Here is a 14,599-nt window from a genome sequence, read left to right on the forward strand (position 1 = left end):
CCTGCAAGAAGACTCGCCCCCTATCGATGAATGTTATGTGGGAAAATACGACAAACCAATCAGAATGATTTTAAGTTCTTCGTCAAAGAATCCCTCAGAAATAATGTTTGATTTTAGATATGTCTTGCATCTAAAAATATACCCAAGACACAGTTAAATGTGTTCAATCATTCTGTATAATTCCACACGTCCCAGTGTGCTTTAAATTGTATCTGAAATATATATAATACATGGGGAAATAATATGTGAACCATTACGCAACGAGTTGACAATTGTTTTGGGTATGCCCGTTTGCGCTAAGACGGAACCCGGCCGCAAAAATGGTCATGAGAGGGGCACGATTCGCTATTCGGTTTGTCCCGGAATAACACGAGTTGGTCACGAATGGGTTTGTCTTCTGCCTGGTAACGTTTTGATAACGTTTGTAATTTTTATGTCAAAACCAATTTTCAAGTGGATACCTTCTTTTGCTGGCAGTTTTCATGTATCATGTATTTGTCCAAATACGTGTTTCCAGGGTAATTATACAAACAGCCATCTAACGAAATATACGAGGATACTCATTCCTATTCTTAACAACACCGTTCATGAACTATATAAACATATCGTTAATATATATCAATATACTGTTACATATCTATGTATATACACTATCATGTACAAGCCATAACGACGCAACGATCAAAGAAAAACATTCGAAGAAATTAATGTATTAGCATATATGAACGACATACTGTACACAGGATATACATGTCTCAAATAAATACATGTTTCAAAAGCACCACTGTACAAACAGCCTTTGGGGATTCTCGCGATCGGGGAACATTCCAAACCAAAGTCAAAACCAACTTTTGAAAACGTACTGCAGATATGCCAATGTACACAATTTCAACTGAAGACGATAAGTACACATACGTACAGCCATGTTGTTACATGAAATCATCCATACTCCACCTTAAACTCCAGGTTCAAGGTATATATGTAACGGGAAACTAAACCTGAGGCTTCTAATTCTGGTTGTTAGTCTGTCTCCCATGTCCTAGAAAATATATTTTAAATGGAGTCCAACTCAAGTTTAGAATGACTAGCAAGTCTAGATTGTCTCAGCCTAAAATTCAGGATTGTTCTGGGTTCCATTTGAATTTTACGTTATATTGACATTATGACCAGGGAATTTTGGACTGCAGAAACCCGTTATGTGAAAAAAGCCACACGGCGTTATAACGAGGGAGGACGTCTGTGCTATTATTCTTATATTGTTCTTATTCTCGGGGCACGGGTGGCCCAGTCGTCCAAGGCGCCGCGATTCGCTGTGCAGAGTTACGACCCTTTGGGCACGCCAGAAACCTATGATTGTGGGTTCGAATCCCGGTTCGCCCCGATTATATTTGTAGGCTGTATAACTAATGTAATCTCTGCATGAGCTCGGTATCACCGCAGTGTTTGTACACAAAGTCACCCTCGTTAAGTTGGACAAAGGATGCTCGATATTGTATTTCATGTGGTCATTGGGAAGAGTGAGTGAGTTGGGTTTAACGCCGCTTTTAACAGTATTCCAGTTATATCGCGGCGTGTCAGCTTAATGTGGGAGGAAATCCCGAAGTGATGCAGGTGTATAAGTATTAAATATATATAAAAGAGTCCAGATATTCGTGCTTGTCAAAACTCCTTTTATCCACACAAGATCTTTCGCCGTTCAGCTGCTCTTTAGGTATATTTATATATTTTTAAAGGAGATTTTATTTCTTGGACTAAATTTTAGTCTAACTGGTGTGAGTTTACTCAAAGCAGATGGGAATATATTCATATTGAATTTTTGATAACTAAAATTATGATAATTATGATATTGAACATATGGACTGTTTACAGACTGATCATTCTTCACAGTGTACACAGCAAACCACGTGTGTTGGAAGGATCATTCCCTAAATGTCAACAAAGCCGCAGCTCATATTTTCTTTGCTCTCAAACTGTGGATACCTGATGCGGGATTAAAGTAACTACAAAAATCACCACATTTGTGTGAGAAAAACATTGACAGGTAGAAAGTTTAGAATTAGTAGAAAGACATTTTAAGTCAATGTAACACAAGCACTCATTATTCAAAGAAAGAGTGAGTGAGTATGGTTTTACGCCGCTTTTAGCAATATTCCAGCAGTATCACGGCGGGGGACACCAGAAATGGGCTTCACACATTGTACCCATGTCGGGAATCGAACCCGGGTCTTCGGCGTGACGAGCGAACGCTTTAATCACTAGGCTACCCGACCGCCCCATTCAAAGAAAGATATAAGTATATATTTATGGTTTTATTTACACCACATTATGATAAAAAATACCCACCCCTCCAAGTTAATATATGTTTCTTGTTGCTGAAACTCGATGAAGTACTGTTAGTAAGGTGAATGTAGGCATGGATCGCGAATGTCATCAATGGACGTCCATGGTCACTGAGTCAGCGAGAACAAACACATCTAAACAATACCATCTAAAAATAGTCATAATATCAATATAGTACACAACGTTTATATTAGTCTGTTTGTAATTGTGTTAATCAGATGCATCTTCGAAACCAAACACCACCTGGTTAATCCGGTTCGACCCTGTCCACATTATTAAGGTGAATATTTAAGTGACTGACGACCTTATCTTTGATAGTTGAAATTCAACTTTGAGTTCATGTCATAAAAATAGCTTTTGATGCTTCTAATTAACGCTTAGAATGAAAGATCATTGTCAAAGTCGACATGTTGCATACCAAGGTCAAAGGGCAATTACTGTACATCTCAAGGTATTTATCCTATTTAAAATGATACTGAATACTGCTCATTGTTTGGACATCGTAATAATACCAAGAATATGGAAATAGGTATGCTTGTTATGCATATACACTATGAAAAGACCCTGTTTTAAAATATGGAATTTCCACATTTTGTAAGAATGTGAGTTCGATTTAACACAGATTTCAACAATATCTTAATGATTATTTGGTTTTCCAGATTTATGAGTTAAACACCAAAGGTATACAGGTCTAAAACGTTTACCGTTTTGATGAAATAATTCTACTCAGGACAAATTTTGGATTTGAACCAACAATCATTGGAACCTGGCATGCCTAAGGGACGCAACTCTGCACAGCGAAATCTAGTGGTTCAGACGACCCGTGCTCCGTAATGTACATGTGTAAATATGTACATGATATACATTCATTTTTTAAATTATACATGTGAATCTGTAGCACATATCATCCAGTTCGTACCTCGTGCAGTTGATTACATTTTGGCATACTTCAAAGAACACAACGTTTACATAACCAACCAATGGTACAAGAGGCGTCTGACGTCATGAAACCATATAAGGCAGTATCATCTTTACAAAATGATGGATGATCTCCAGAAACCTCCGATTCCCGAACAAAGATGCTCACTGTCCGATCAACGTCGATTGCTATGAATGTAGATCTTGCTAAAATGCCACAGGTGATGGAGTGATGTCGATACAAGTTGCATAGAATTAGGAAATTGAAGTTGATTCCAGAGATACAGTTAAGCTTCGGCAGCAGGATTCAACATCATCCTCTCCTCGATGTCCTTCCACCTCATCACTTTCTTGTCGTGGCCGTAGTTGGACCCCACTGTGTGCGTACTGGACCCCCCTCCACCCAACTGGACCAACTTCCTCCTCCACAACAAGCATCCAACAACGGGCATGAGGATAAAGTAACCCAGGACAAGCAGAAGGACAACGATGCTGTCGACTCGCATGTTTGCAATGGTCCTGAGCTTGGAGCACTGGACGTGCGATATCACGTTCCCATTCAAGCGTTCCAGTATTTCCACGCACACCAGATACGCCGTGTCTGATTGTAGGTGGGTGAATTCGAACTCTTCCTCCAGCTGGAGTTTGTCGGAAATAAATCGCCCGTAGTTCAGATCCCAGCCAACAAAGATGGCTTCGATTGTGCCGTTTGGTTCGTAGCCCTGGAAGCTCCATTTGATTCCCATTGTTGATGTCGTGCTGTAGAGATGGGTGATGGCGACGTTGCCTGCCGTCACTGTAGTTGCTGCTCGTCCGGGGAAGTGAGCCAGAAGTGGTTGGGACTGGTTCATGAGGTCACGGGTGGGTTCTTCTGACGTCACTTCCGCCAGAAGGAGAAACAACGTGAGTGACGTCACGAAACGTTTATCCATGGTTCCAATGAGTGAATCTCTGAAAAATAACACCGATTTAAATAAATTAATAAAACTTACATACATATATATACAAACATGATGTCCGATGCAATTCCCTATTTTGACTTATACCATATGTTCCCATGTTTGTAAGTGAACAATTCACATGCCTTTGCATGTGTTTGTGACGGGTGCAACCAGGATGGCAGGACCTCTTTCGCAAACACCTTGTATTATATCTATTTGATGCTCATGATTTTGTCGGAATCGTACAATCGACTCTGCAAATATTGAAAGGGTTTTGTCGCTTCTATTATGATTGTTTGATAATTGGTCTCATATATTGTGGTGGGGTGTAGATCTGAAACGTATATATCCTAATATTTAAAAGCAACATTTGGGTAAAAACGAATATTCAAAATTAAAGTGACAGAGGTTTCCTTGCAACAAAACGATTGCGAGAAATTTCAAATCTGTTTATTTTTGTGTCTTTCAATGGCTTTAGAAATTATACACATAAAAGAGAGAATTTAGGGATGTCAGCGTCCATAAATTCTCTCTCATATGTTTATTTTCGAATTTCGATTGCTACTGAGTAGATATGGATTAGTATGAAATCAACACTCACACATTCGTTGTTAATTGAGTTCGATCCCCAGCCGCGTCATACCAAAAGACGTTAAAAGATGGCGCTCGGCATAATTAAGGGGCTAAAACAAGAACTGGTCGGCTCGGAGTCAGTATACTGTGTCTGAGTAGGGTATCCATGTTAAACTGCGGCATGGTATCTCAGTGAGCTAGCACTATAAATCGGCATCAGTCCGGACTAGTACAAGCAGCCACACACACACACACACGTACATGCACGTCGCTATTTAAGTGCAATAATCTTGGACGCGACGTTAAAACCAATTTCACCTCACCTTCCCATGGATTAGCGTTGAACAAATCCCTGGTCATGGGCTTAAGACTTTGACTTTGATAAAGTCAAGACATCCGGAACGAATAATCCATTTACCATTGTTCGTCTATCCATGTTGTGAAACGGGGTAACTCTATACCCCCACTGATTGACAGATATCGACAGGTCACCTGACAAGTAACATACACGCCCACCCATGGTGACTGATGTGTCTTGTGCCACACGGGAAGGCGTCCTCAGCCTCGTAATCAGCTGGCTGACTGTCGACTCGGGGTTAATTAATAATGATTTCGAGACGCACTGTCTGGTTTGATTTCTCCCTTGATGATTGCTATTTACAATAGGAATTCCCTTTGCTTACCGTGCTGTGCATGTCAGACACGATGTCATGGATCACGTAAGCCTATTTCATCACACGATCATGGAGTGAGTGAGTATGGTTTTACGCCGCTTTTATCAATATTCCAGCAATACCACGGTAGGGGACACCAGAAATGGGCTTCACACATAGTGCCAATGTCTGGAATCGAACCCGAATCCGGCGTGACGAGCGAACGCTTTAACCAGTAGGCTACCCTACCGCCCCTGTCATGACCCATCATGAGGTGGTGAGGTGAAATTGGGTTTAACGTCGCGTTCAAGATTATTGTACTCACATAGCGACGTGCATGTGTGTGTGTGTGCGTGCGTGCGTGCGCGTGCCTGTTTCTACTAGTCTGGACTTATACCGGTGCTAGCCCACTGACATACCATCCTAGATACCCAGACATAAGGCGACCAGTCCTTGTTATGCCGAGCGCCAAGTCGGGTGACAAGAAGTACCATCTTTTAACGACTTTTGGTATGACGCGGCCGGGGATAGCGCTCCAAGGGTAGACGCTACGTCCACTAGACAACGGAGCGGATGCGGACGTGGACACCCTATCAACTACACCCAGGAGGCGGTCTCCGGGCAGACGCTACGTCCACTAGACAACGGAGCGGATGCGGACGTGGACACCCTATCAACTACACCCAGGAGGCGGTCTCCGGGCAGGCGCTCCGTCCACTAGACCATAGAAGCGGTCTCCGGGCAGACGCTCCGTCCACTAGACCATAGAGGCGGTCTCCGGGCAGACGCTCCGTCCACTAGACCATAGAAGCGGTCCAAGGGTAGACGCTACGTCCACTAGACAACGGAGCGGATGCGGACGTGGACACCCTATCAACTACACCCAGGAGGCGGTCTCCGGGCAGGCGCTCCGTCCACTAGACCATAGAAGCGGTCTCCGGGCAGACGCTCCGTCCACTAGACCATAGAGGCGGTCTCCGGGCAGACGCTCCGTCCACTAGACCATAGAAGCGGTCTCCGGGTAGACGCTACGTCCACTAGACAACGGAGCGGATGCGGACGTGGACACCCTATCAACTACACCCAGGAGGCGGTCTCCGGGCAGACGCTCCGCCCACTAGACCATAGAGGCGGTCTCCGAGCAGACGCTACGTCCACTAGACCATAGAAGCGGTCTCCGGGCAGACGCTCCGTCCACTAGACCATAGAGGCGGTCTCCGGGCAGACGCTCCGTCCACTAGACCATAGAAGCGGTCTCCGGGTAGACGCTCCGTCCACTAGACCATAGAGGCGGTCTCCGGGCAGACGCTCCGTCCACTAGACCATAGAAGCGGTCTCCGGGTAGACGCTTCGTCCACTAGACAACGGAGCGGATGCGGACGTGGACACCCTATCAACTACACCCAGGAGGCGGTCTCCGGGCAGACGCTCCGTCCACTAGACCATAGAGGCGGTCTCCGAGCAGACGCTCCGTCCACTAGACCATAGAGGCTGTCTCCGAGCAGACGCTCCGTCCACTAGACCATAGAGGCGGTCTCCGGGCAGACGCTCCGTCCACTAGACCATAGAGGCGGTCTCCGGGCAGACGCTCCGCCCACTAGACCATAGAGGCGGTCTCCGGGCAGACGCTCCGTCCACTAGACCATAGAGGCGGTCTCCGAGCAGACGCTCCGTCCACTAGACCATAGAGGCGGTCTCCGAGCAGACGCTCCGTCCACTAGACCATAGAGGCGGTCTCCGGGCAGACGCTCCGTCCACTAGACCATAGAGGCGGTCTCCGAGCAGACGCTCCGTCCACTAGACCATAGAGGCGGTCTCCGGGCAGACGCTCCGTCCACTAGACCATAGAGGCGGTCTCCGGGCAGACGCTCCGCCCACTAGACCATACAGGCGGTCTCCGGGCAGACGCTCCGTCCACTAGACCATACAGGCGGTCTCCGGGCAGACGCCCCGTCCACTACACCCAGGAGGCGGTCTCCGGGCAGACGCTCCGTCCACTACACCCAGGAGGCGGTCTCCGGGCAGACGCTCCGTCCACTAGACCATAGAGGCGGTCTCCGGGCAGACGTCCCGTCCACTAGACCATAGAGGCGGTCTCCGGGCAAACGCTCTATCAAATACACCACGGAGGTGGTCTCCGGGCAGACGCCCCGTACTAGACTACGGAGGCGGTCTACAACACAAGGGAAGCAACACCAAAGATATCTTTCAAATACATTTTGAATTACGAGCATCTAATTGCTGTGTGGACAATACAATCTTTAATTGAAGGAATGATGATGATGATGATGATGATGATGATGATGATGATGATTATGATGATGATAGTACGATTATTGATTTATTCCTTCATTCGTTATGTTTGTTCTCGTTCGTTCGTTCATTCATGTATTTATTTATTTTTATATTTTTTAAAATTTTATGGTGGCACAATACAAAGGCACATGAGTGTAGAGCCAAATATTACATTAGGCTCCTAAGTAGAAAGCGCCCTGCTTCCCGTGGATCACTGATGAGCAATTCCATTGCGGCAAAGTGGTTGTTTGAGCGACATCCTTAGATCAAATAACTCCTCATCACTGAAAGCACCGCAAACAAACTCTGATCGTTTAATGTCACGGCAGGTCAAGGTCATTCCATGCAAATCTACCAGTGGTGAGGTGAAATTGGGTTTAACGTCCCGTCCAAGATTATTGTACTCACATAGCGACGTGCATGTGTGTGTGTGTGTGTGTGTGTGTGGCTGCTTGTACTAGACCGGACTGATGCCGATTTATAGTGCTAGCTCACTGAGATACCATGCCGAAGTTTAACATGAATTCCCCACTCTGACACAGCATACTGACTCGGAGCCGGAGGCGACCAGTCCCCTTATTGCCGAGCGCCAGACAGGGTAACAACAAGTACCATCTTTGAACGTCTTTTGGTATGACGCGGCCGGCGATCGCAAATCTACCAGTGTGTCATTATGAGGGAGCTAAGTGATTCGATCGGAGAAGAAGGGGTATTATGGAGTCATCCTCGATTACCCAGGGTACTATATCTCCATTCTAGATAACTACCTTGGGAGACAGCGAAGATCCGGGTTAGAATTGGTCATCAGCAACCCACGCGTATCTTAAGGGGCGCCTATCGGGATCGGGTGGTCAGGTTCGCTGACTTGGTTGATGCACTTTGTTTGTTTGTTTATTTTTTAACGCCTCACTCAGCAACATTCCAGCTGAATGATGGCGGTCTGTAAATAATAGAATCTTGGCCAGACAATCTGGTGATTGACATCATGAACATCGATCCACGCAATTGGGATCGATGACATGCATCAACCAAGTCAGCAAGCCTGACCAACGGATCCCGTTAGTCGCCTTTTACGACAAGCATAGTCACCTTTTACGGCAAGAATGGGTTGCTGAAGACCTATTCTACCCCGGCGTCTTCATGGCCCTTTTTGAATGAATTAATCTTTAACATGATTATTATTGATGAATTTCCAGCTAAATTTCTCAAATTAAACTGTACATATTCGACCGTGAAAGACGACACGACCACCCAGTCCATTCAGTCGTCTCTTTCAAGCATGGTTGCTGGGGCCAACAGTCTCACCCGGAATCCCCACTGGTCTACACTAACCTCCAGATTGTTCTGCGTCGTAAAATATGAGTTAGCAGCCATCAAAGCGGGTTTTGAATGAAAAGAATCAAATTTATTAGGATTGCCAATTAGCCGAGCCTGTCCCCTTTTAGCGACCGGAGAGGACCACCTACTCCCTTAATGAGTTTGACCTTCTCGTGTAATCTCGTGTAATCTCGTCCCGGTCTCTCGACGCAACGGGAATGCCATGCGTTGATATAATAATGCGGCGTGGAAGATCGTATCAAGTGGCTAGGATCAAGCATCAGGAGACATTCACACCAGTGATATTTCGGACTGACACAAGAATACAATGGCATTAGGCTGTCCGATGTAACGTTGCGAGTATATGGCTGCTTGTCACGAAATGCTACGACCAAGGTCATTCATTAAAAAACATATTGATAGCTTCATCGAAAACGGGTGATTCTCTCATGGAGGACACTAACTATAATCACGGGGTTTTTTTCCAGAAGGATCTGAGTGAGTGATTGAGTGAGTTGGGTTTAACATCGCTTTTAACAGTATTCCAGTTATATCACGGCGTGTCAGCTTAATGTGGGAGGAAAGCCCGAAGTGATGCAGGTCTTAGACGTTAACCACTTCGGTGAAACCCACGAGCACGGGTACGGTGCTGACCTAGAAACATAATTGGGGCGAACCGGGATTCGAACCCACAATCATAGGTTTCTGGCGTGTCCAGGGGACGCAACTCTGCACAGCCTTTCGCGGCGTCTTAGACGACTGGGCCACCCGTGCCCCCGAAGGATCTGATGGTCGTAGGTGTGAATTCAAGAGATTCCTTCCGATAATGATGTTTGGTGTGTCCGGTCTATCCCGTGATTTTTAATTCAACAAATTGAAATGTTCATCTTTTGTCTGTCTGGGTGAGTGAGTATGGTTTTACGCCGCTATAAGCAAAGTTTCAGCAATATCACGGCGGGGACACCAGAAATGGGCTTCACACATGTTACATGTACCTATGTGGGGAATCGAACCCGGGTTTTCGGCGGTTAGAGCGAACACTTTTACCACCAGGCTACCCAGAGGGCCGTCTGATGAGCTGAACCTTACTAGAGCTTACCTTGCCTACCAGGATCCGCTGAAACTTGAATATATAATTTAGTAATTTTAGCCGCAGAAGTGTTAATTTTACCGCAGAATTTTGATAATATTATCGCAGACGTTCCCAACAAGATATCCTGATTAAGGGGGTCCGGACGGTCAGTTTAACTGTGAACCTGTTCACTCCTCCCATCACCTCTGATGTTATAGGGGGCGGTCGGGTAGCCTAGTGGTTAAAGCGTTCGCTCGTCACGCCGAAGACCTGGGTTCGATTCCCGACATGGGTACAATGTGTGAAGCCCATTTCTGGTGTCCCCCGCCGTGATATTGCTGGAATATTGCTAAAAGCGGCGTAAAACCATACTCACTCACTCTGATGTTATAGCTGTATTTCAGACACAATTGTCCAGTGTATATCTTACATATCTTACATAGATCTTAATTCTACTGTGACAAGTACCCTGGACCTGGTCACACCAACGATTCGAGATCAGTTCGAATTACACGACGCTAAAAGTTCCCGTCCAATCAAATAACGACCATGAGAGGGAAATTCTGTAATCGGTTAGTGATAAGAGATTTAGATAGTGATATTATTCCGAAAGGATGGCAAATGGCTCCACAGTATTCGTAGGGCCACGGGTGGCCCAGTCGTTAAAGGCGCCGCAATTCACTGTACAGAGTTGCGTCCCTTAGGCACGCCAGAAAGCCGTGGTCGTTGGTTCACCAAAGGGGTAAGCGTCTGAGACCTGCTTTATGTCGGGCTTTCCTCCCATGTTAAGCTGACTCCTCGTGATACAACTGGAATACTATCGAAGTGACGTTAAACCCAACTCACTCACTCACTCCAGGGAATTGAGATACACGAAGATTACACTGGTTGGAGCCATATTTGTGATCGTTAAGGTTTGGGGTTTATTTCAGAGGAAAATTTTGTAAAATGAGCCCTGCCATAATGTCAGCGGTAATGCTATAATGCCAGTGGACGTTTGTTTTTAGTTTATTTATAGGGGTTTCATGAAGGCAATCTAGACAGCTATTAGCTTGATGAAATTAGTCTAGACTGTTATTAGCCTTCCACAAAATATGGAGCATGACATATTTAATTCATTTTGTGTAACTAAAAGCCACAGAACGCTTTCTTTCGCCACAAGAAATCTCTGCTAAGGGCAGAGAGCAGGTAAATACCCAATATGTCAACAGTCAATTCTTTTTTCTTTTTTTAAAATATTTTTATTTCAATTCAGTCGACATACATGTAACATTGGTACATGGGGTATATACGTGTAGCAATTCATAGAATCTTAAAACATGATCAGATATGGGTAAGTACATATATTGATTAACTGAGAAATTATGTAAGTAGGCTGATAATTCCTTCCATTTCTGTCAACAGTGAATTTTATAAACGTGCTTTTCTATATAGAAAAGACTGCCAAAGAAAAACCATTATAGATATTCATAGTCGTACTCGATACGTAATATGTTACAAGTATACCAATTTTAGTTGTTATGTGATACTTCAGCGTCTTCATTGGGATTTTATCGATATTGATGCTTTCTGATTGGTCGTTTCAATGCCATCACATGGTCGTTCAGAAAACACCCAGAACTGTGAGGCTGTATCGTATCCCTGTGACGTGTGTGGCATGTATGACGTCACTCACTCACCAAACACTTGAAATACATGTCAATTGTTCAACTAAATAAATGGAAACATCTGGCACAAGTCCGAATAGGGAATTGCATCGGACATCATTTTTGTCACTGATGCGTCAAATCTGAAAATGTCCTTCACATGTCTAACATAAAACATTTTGAAAGCTTTATTTAGGCTTTGATGCTTTGAGTGCTGTAACCCTCATCAAACAACATTTGAGCAGCTTGGCAATCGTAACAGAAAGAGCATGCTGGATTGTATCTCAAAAGTTGTATTTAGTATTTACTGAAAAACGGCATCATCGCGTAGAGGTCGCCGTGACTTAGCTTGAATATTGCTGACAAGTTTAAAATTCACTCATTAAATTTCTACTTGACAGTTACACGGATGATGGCACATAACAGTAAATATCGACATTTCTGACGCCAAATGCCAAGGTTACCCTGGTTACCACGACAAATGCTTTTTGACAAACGCCCAACAATGTCAGAAGTACTATACGTCAGTATCTGCGCACACCGACACTGATCGGGAGACAGAAAACCGAGAAGGACTTTGATTTCGCACGTAACAAATGGCAAACGTATTGTCATCAACGTGGGGTGTGTCTGAAGTGTCACGTGTCATAAAACACAAATCAATCATCATATGGCACCAGCTTCTCACCTTTAGAATGTAAATTTCATTTTTTTAAAATATTTTTAATAATATATGTTGTCCAACACAAACATGATTTTTTATCAACAGTTTCATTTCCAAATGATGGAGAGACAGACAGGGTCAGACAGACAGGGTCAGACAGACAGGGTCAGACAGACAGAGGGCGATGGAGAGGGAGATACGCACGGAAAGACACACAGACACAGAGAGAGACATATGCAGAGAAAGACGGAGAAAAAGAGGAGAGAAAGGGAGAGAGAGAACGTGAAAGAGAGAAAAACAGACAGAAAGAGAGATTGTCCGATGTTTTAACACCACACCATATTTGCTACTTTAGGCAGTACAAAATTAATTAATGAATTTCATCCGCCCCCGCTTGACTACAAAACATCCCGTCTAACATTATTCTATTGGCTCCAAGTACCTAGAAATAGAGACATCGCTCATATGTGTGTTCCTACTTTCTTTACTCGATGAAACACTCCACACACTGAATACGCATGATGCATGTAATTGCACCCTTCGACAGCAATTGTACACAGATGCCTTTAACAGTTCAATAAGAAAAAAAATAAAATGCCTAACGTCTCCCTTGTTTTTAAAAAATGAAACTCTAACTTTTAATTTATTCAAACGTTCTCGACTCTAACGTGCACATGCACCTTGACCTGATGATATTACGCATGCGCATGGACTGCGTCTAAAACGCGAGAACGCGAGAACGCGAGATCGCGAGAAAAATGAAATGTCGCATACTCTCGTTCTCACGATTTCATGTTTTTGTGGCCTAATTTGACAAGTCGAGATTACGAGATTTTGCATCATTTCCAAATGTGTCATTCTCGCGTTGTCGACTTTTGACGAAATGTGCTGCGTAACAAAAACACGAGAATGCGAGATTTTGGCCAAATCTCGCGTTCTCGAGATCTCGCATTCTCGTGTTTTGGGCATATGAAGGTCGATTCCAAAAGTGGAGATCGCGAGAATGCGAGATCGCGGGAATGTCCCAAACAGTATTCCATAGATACACATGTATCTGTCTTCTTGTAAACAAACAAATACAACTACCAATTTACTGCAATTGATAGATTAAATGGGTATAGATAATTCTAATACTTATATCCTCATGATGATTGTGTTATTAACGATTATCGGGATTGACATTTCGCCCAAATGTCATCCCTAATGTCACCCAATGTCGCCATTTACCAAATGACGTTGAATCGACACATACTCCGGGACAATGCACGTACATCAGCGCGTGGGGAATTCACAACGAGATCCTAAACAATATTTCTATTTTTTAAATATTTCTATATTTTTATTTTGCATTAATTTTTTTATAAAAAAATTTATAAACGAAACCTCATAAATATTGACGCTGATTCTGATTTAAAGCTTTTGCTATGACATTCTTTGTGTTCCATGAAATATAAATTTAACAAAAAGATATATCAGAATACCTGTCGTGATAAGGGTCTATTTGTGTTGGTATTTCATTCAGTTGAACACACCCGAGAAGCACACGACGGAAAAAAACTTTTAAAAACTTTATCAGGAAATCGCTATTTTATTACTTTGCTGTTTGATGGATTTATTCTTGGATTTGCATTAACTCTCTTCAATGTGTCATGGTTCTGGTAGAAAATCCGATTCCGATTGTTTTCCCCATTCCCGAATGGAACATTAGCAATAACTTCCCCCAACAAGCCTTCCTAGTTCGCGTACATTAAACATGTTCTTCCTCTGGCTAAATTGGCTTATCGTGATAAAACCGGTGATGACATTCGACGCCACTCCTACGTTAGGGTATTATTCTGGTTTAGCTTGATATCAGTATGAACCGCGAGACGTATTTGATTAACTAGAAATTATCAAAGTTCAGGCAACAGCGTCAGAGTTTCGAAATAAATGACAGTGATTTCGAAAGAGAAAGCGATCCACTGATATCTGTTAAAATTGTTTATTTTTGTTCTAAATAGAATACAAATGACACCAGGTAAAATGGATTCACGATAGATACTCTTTTGAAAATTATTTATAATTTGTTAATGTAAGTATTGAGAATCTTTCTAACTATGCATTGGGTGAGTGAGTTGGGTTAAACGCCTTTGAACAGAATTCAAAGTGCAGTTCTCATACGATTAGCAATTTGGTGACTC

The 14,599-nt window shown here is 43.6% G+C and overlaps 1 protein-coding gene across 1 annotated transcript; it reads right to left on the reverse strand.

The window, feature by feature from the left end:
* Nucleotides 1-308: 308 nt before the first annotated feature.
* On the reverse strand, nucleotides 309-4,203 carry LOC124115164. Its single transcript, XM_048394150.1, has one exon. The coding sequence runs from the start codon at nucleotides 4,188-4,190 to the stop codon at nucleotides 3,546-3,548; it is 645 nt and encodes a 214-aa protein (XP_048250107.1). The 5' UTR covers nucleotides 4,191-4,203; the 3' UTR covers nucleotides 309-3,545.
* Between the last annotated feature and the right edge of the window lie 10,396 nt (nucleotides 4,204-14,599).

Source organism: Haliotis rufescens, unplaced genomic scaffold (assembly GCF_023055435.1).
Source record: "Haliotis rufescens isolate VD_foot unplaced genomic scaffold, xgHalRufe1.0.p SCAF_13, whole genome shotgun sequence".
Classification (NCBI taxonomy): Eukaryota; Metazoa; Mollusca; class Gastropoda; order Lepetellida; family Haliotidae; genus Haliotis; species Haliotis rufescens.

Bases quoted from the DNA above. Each gene is read 5' to 3' on its own strand.
- LOC124115164 (XM_048394150.1), bottom strand. From the start codon at position 4,190: ATGGATAAACGTTTCGTGACGTCACTCACGTTGTTTCTCCTTCTGGCG.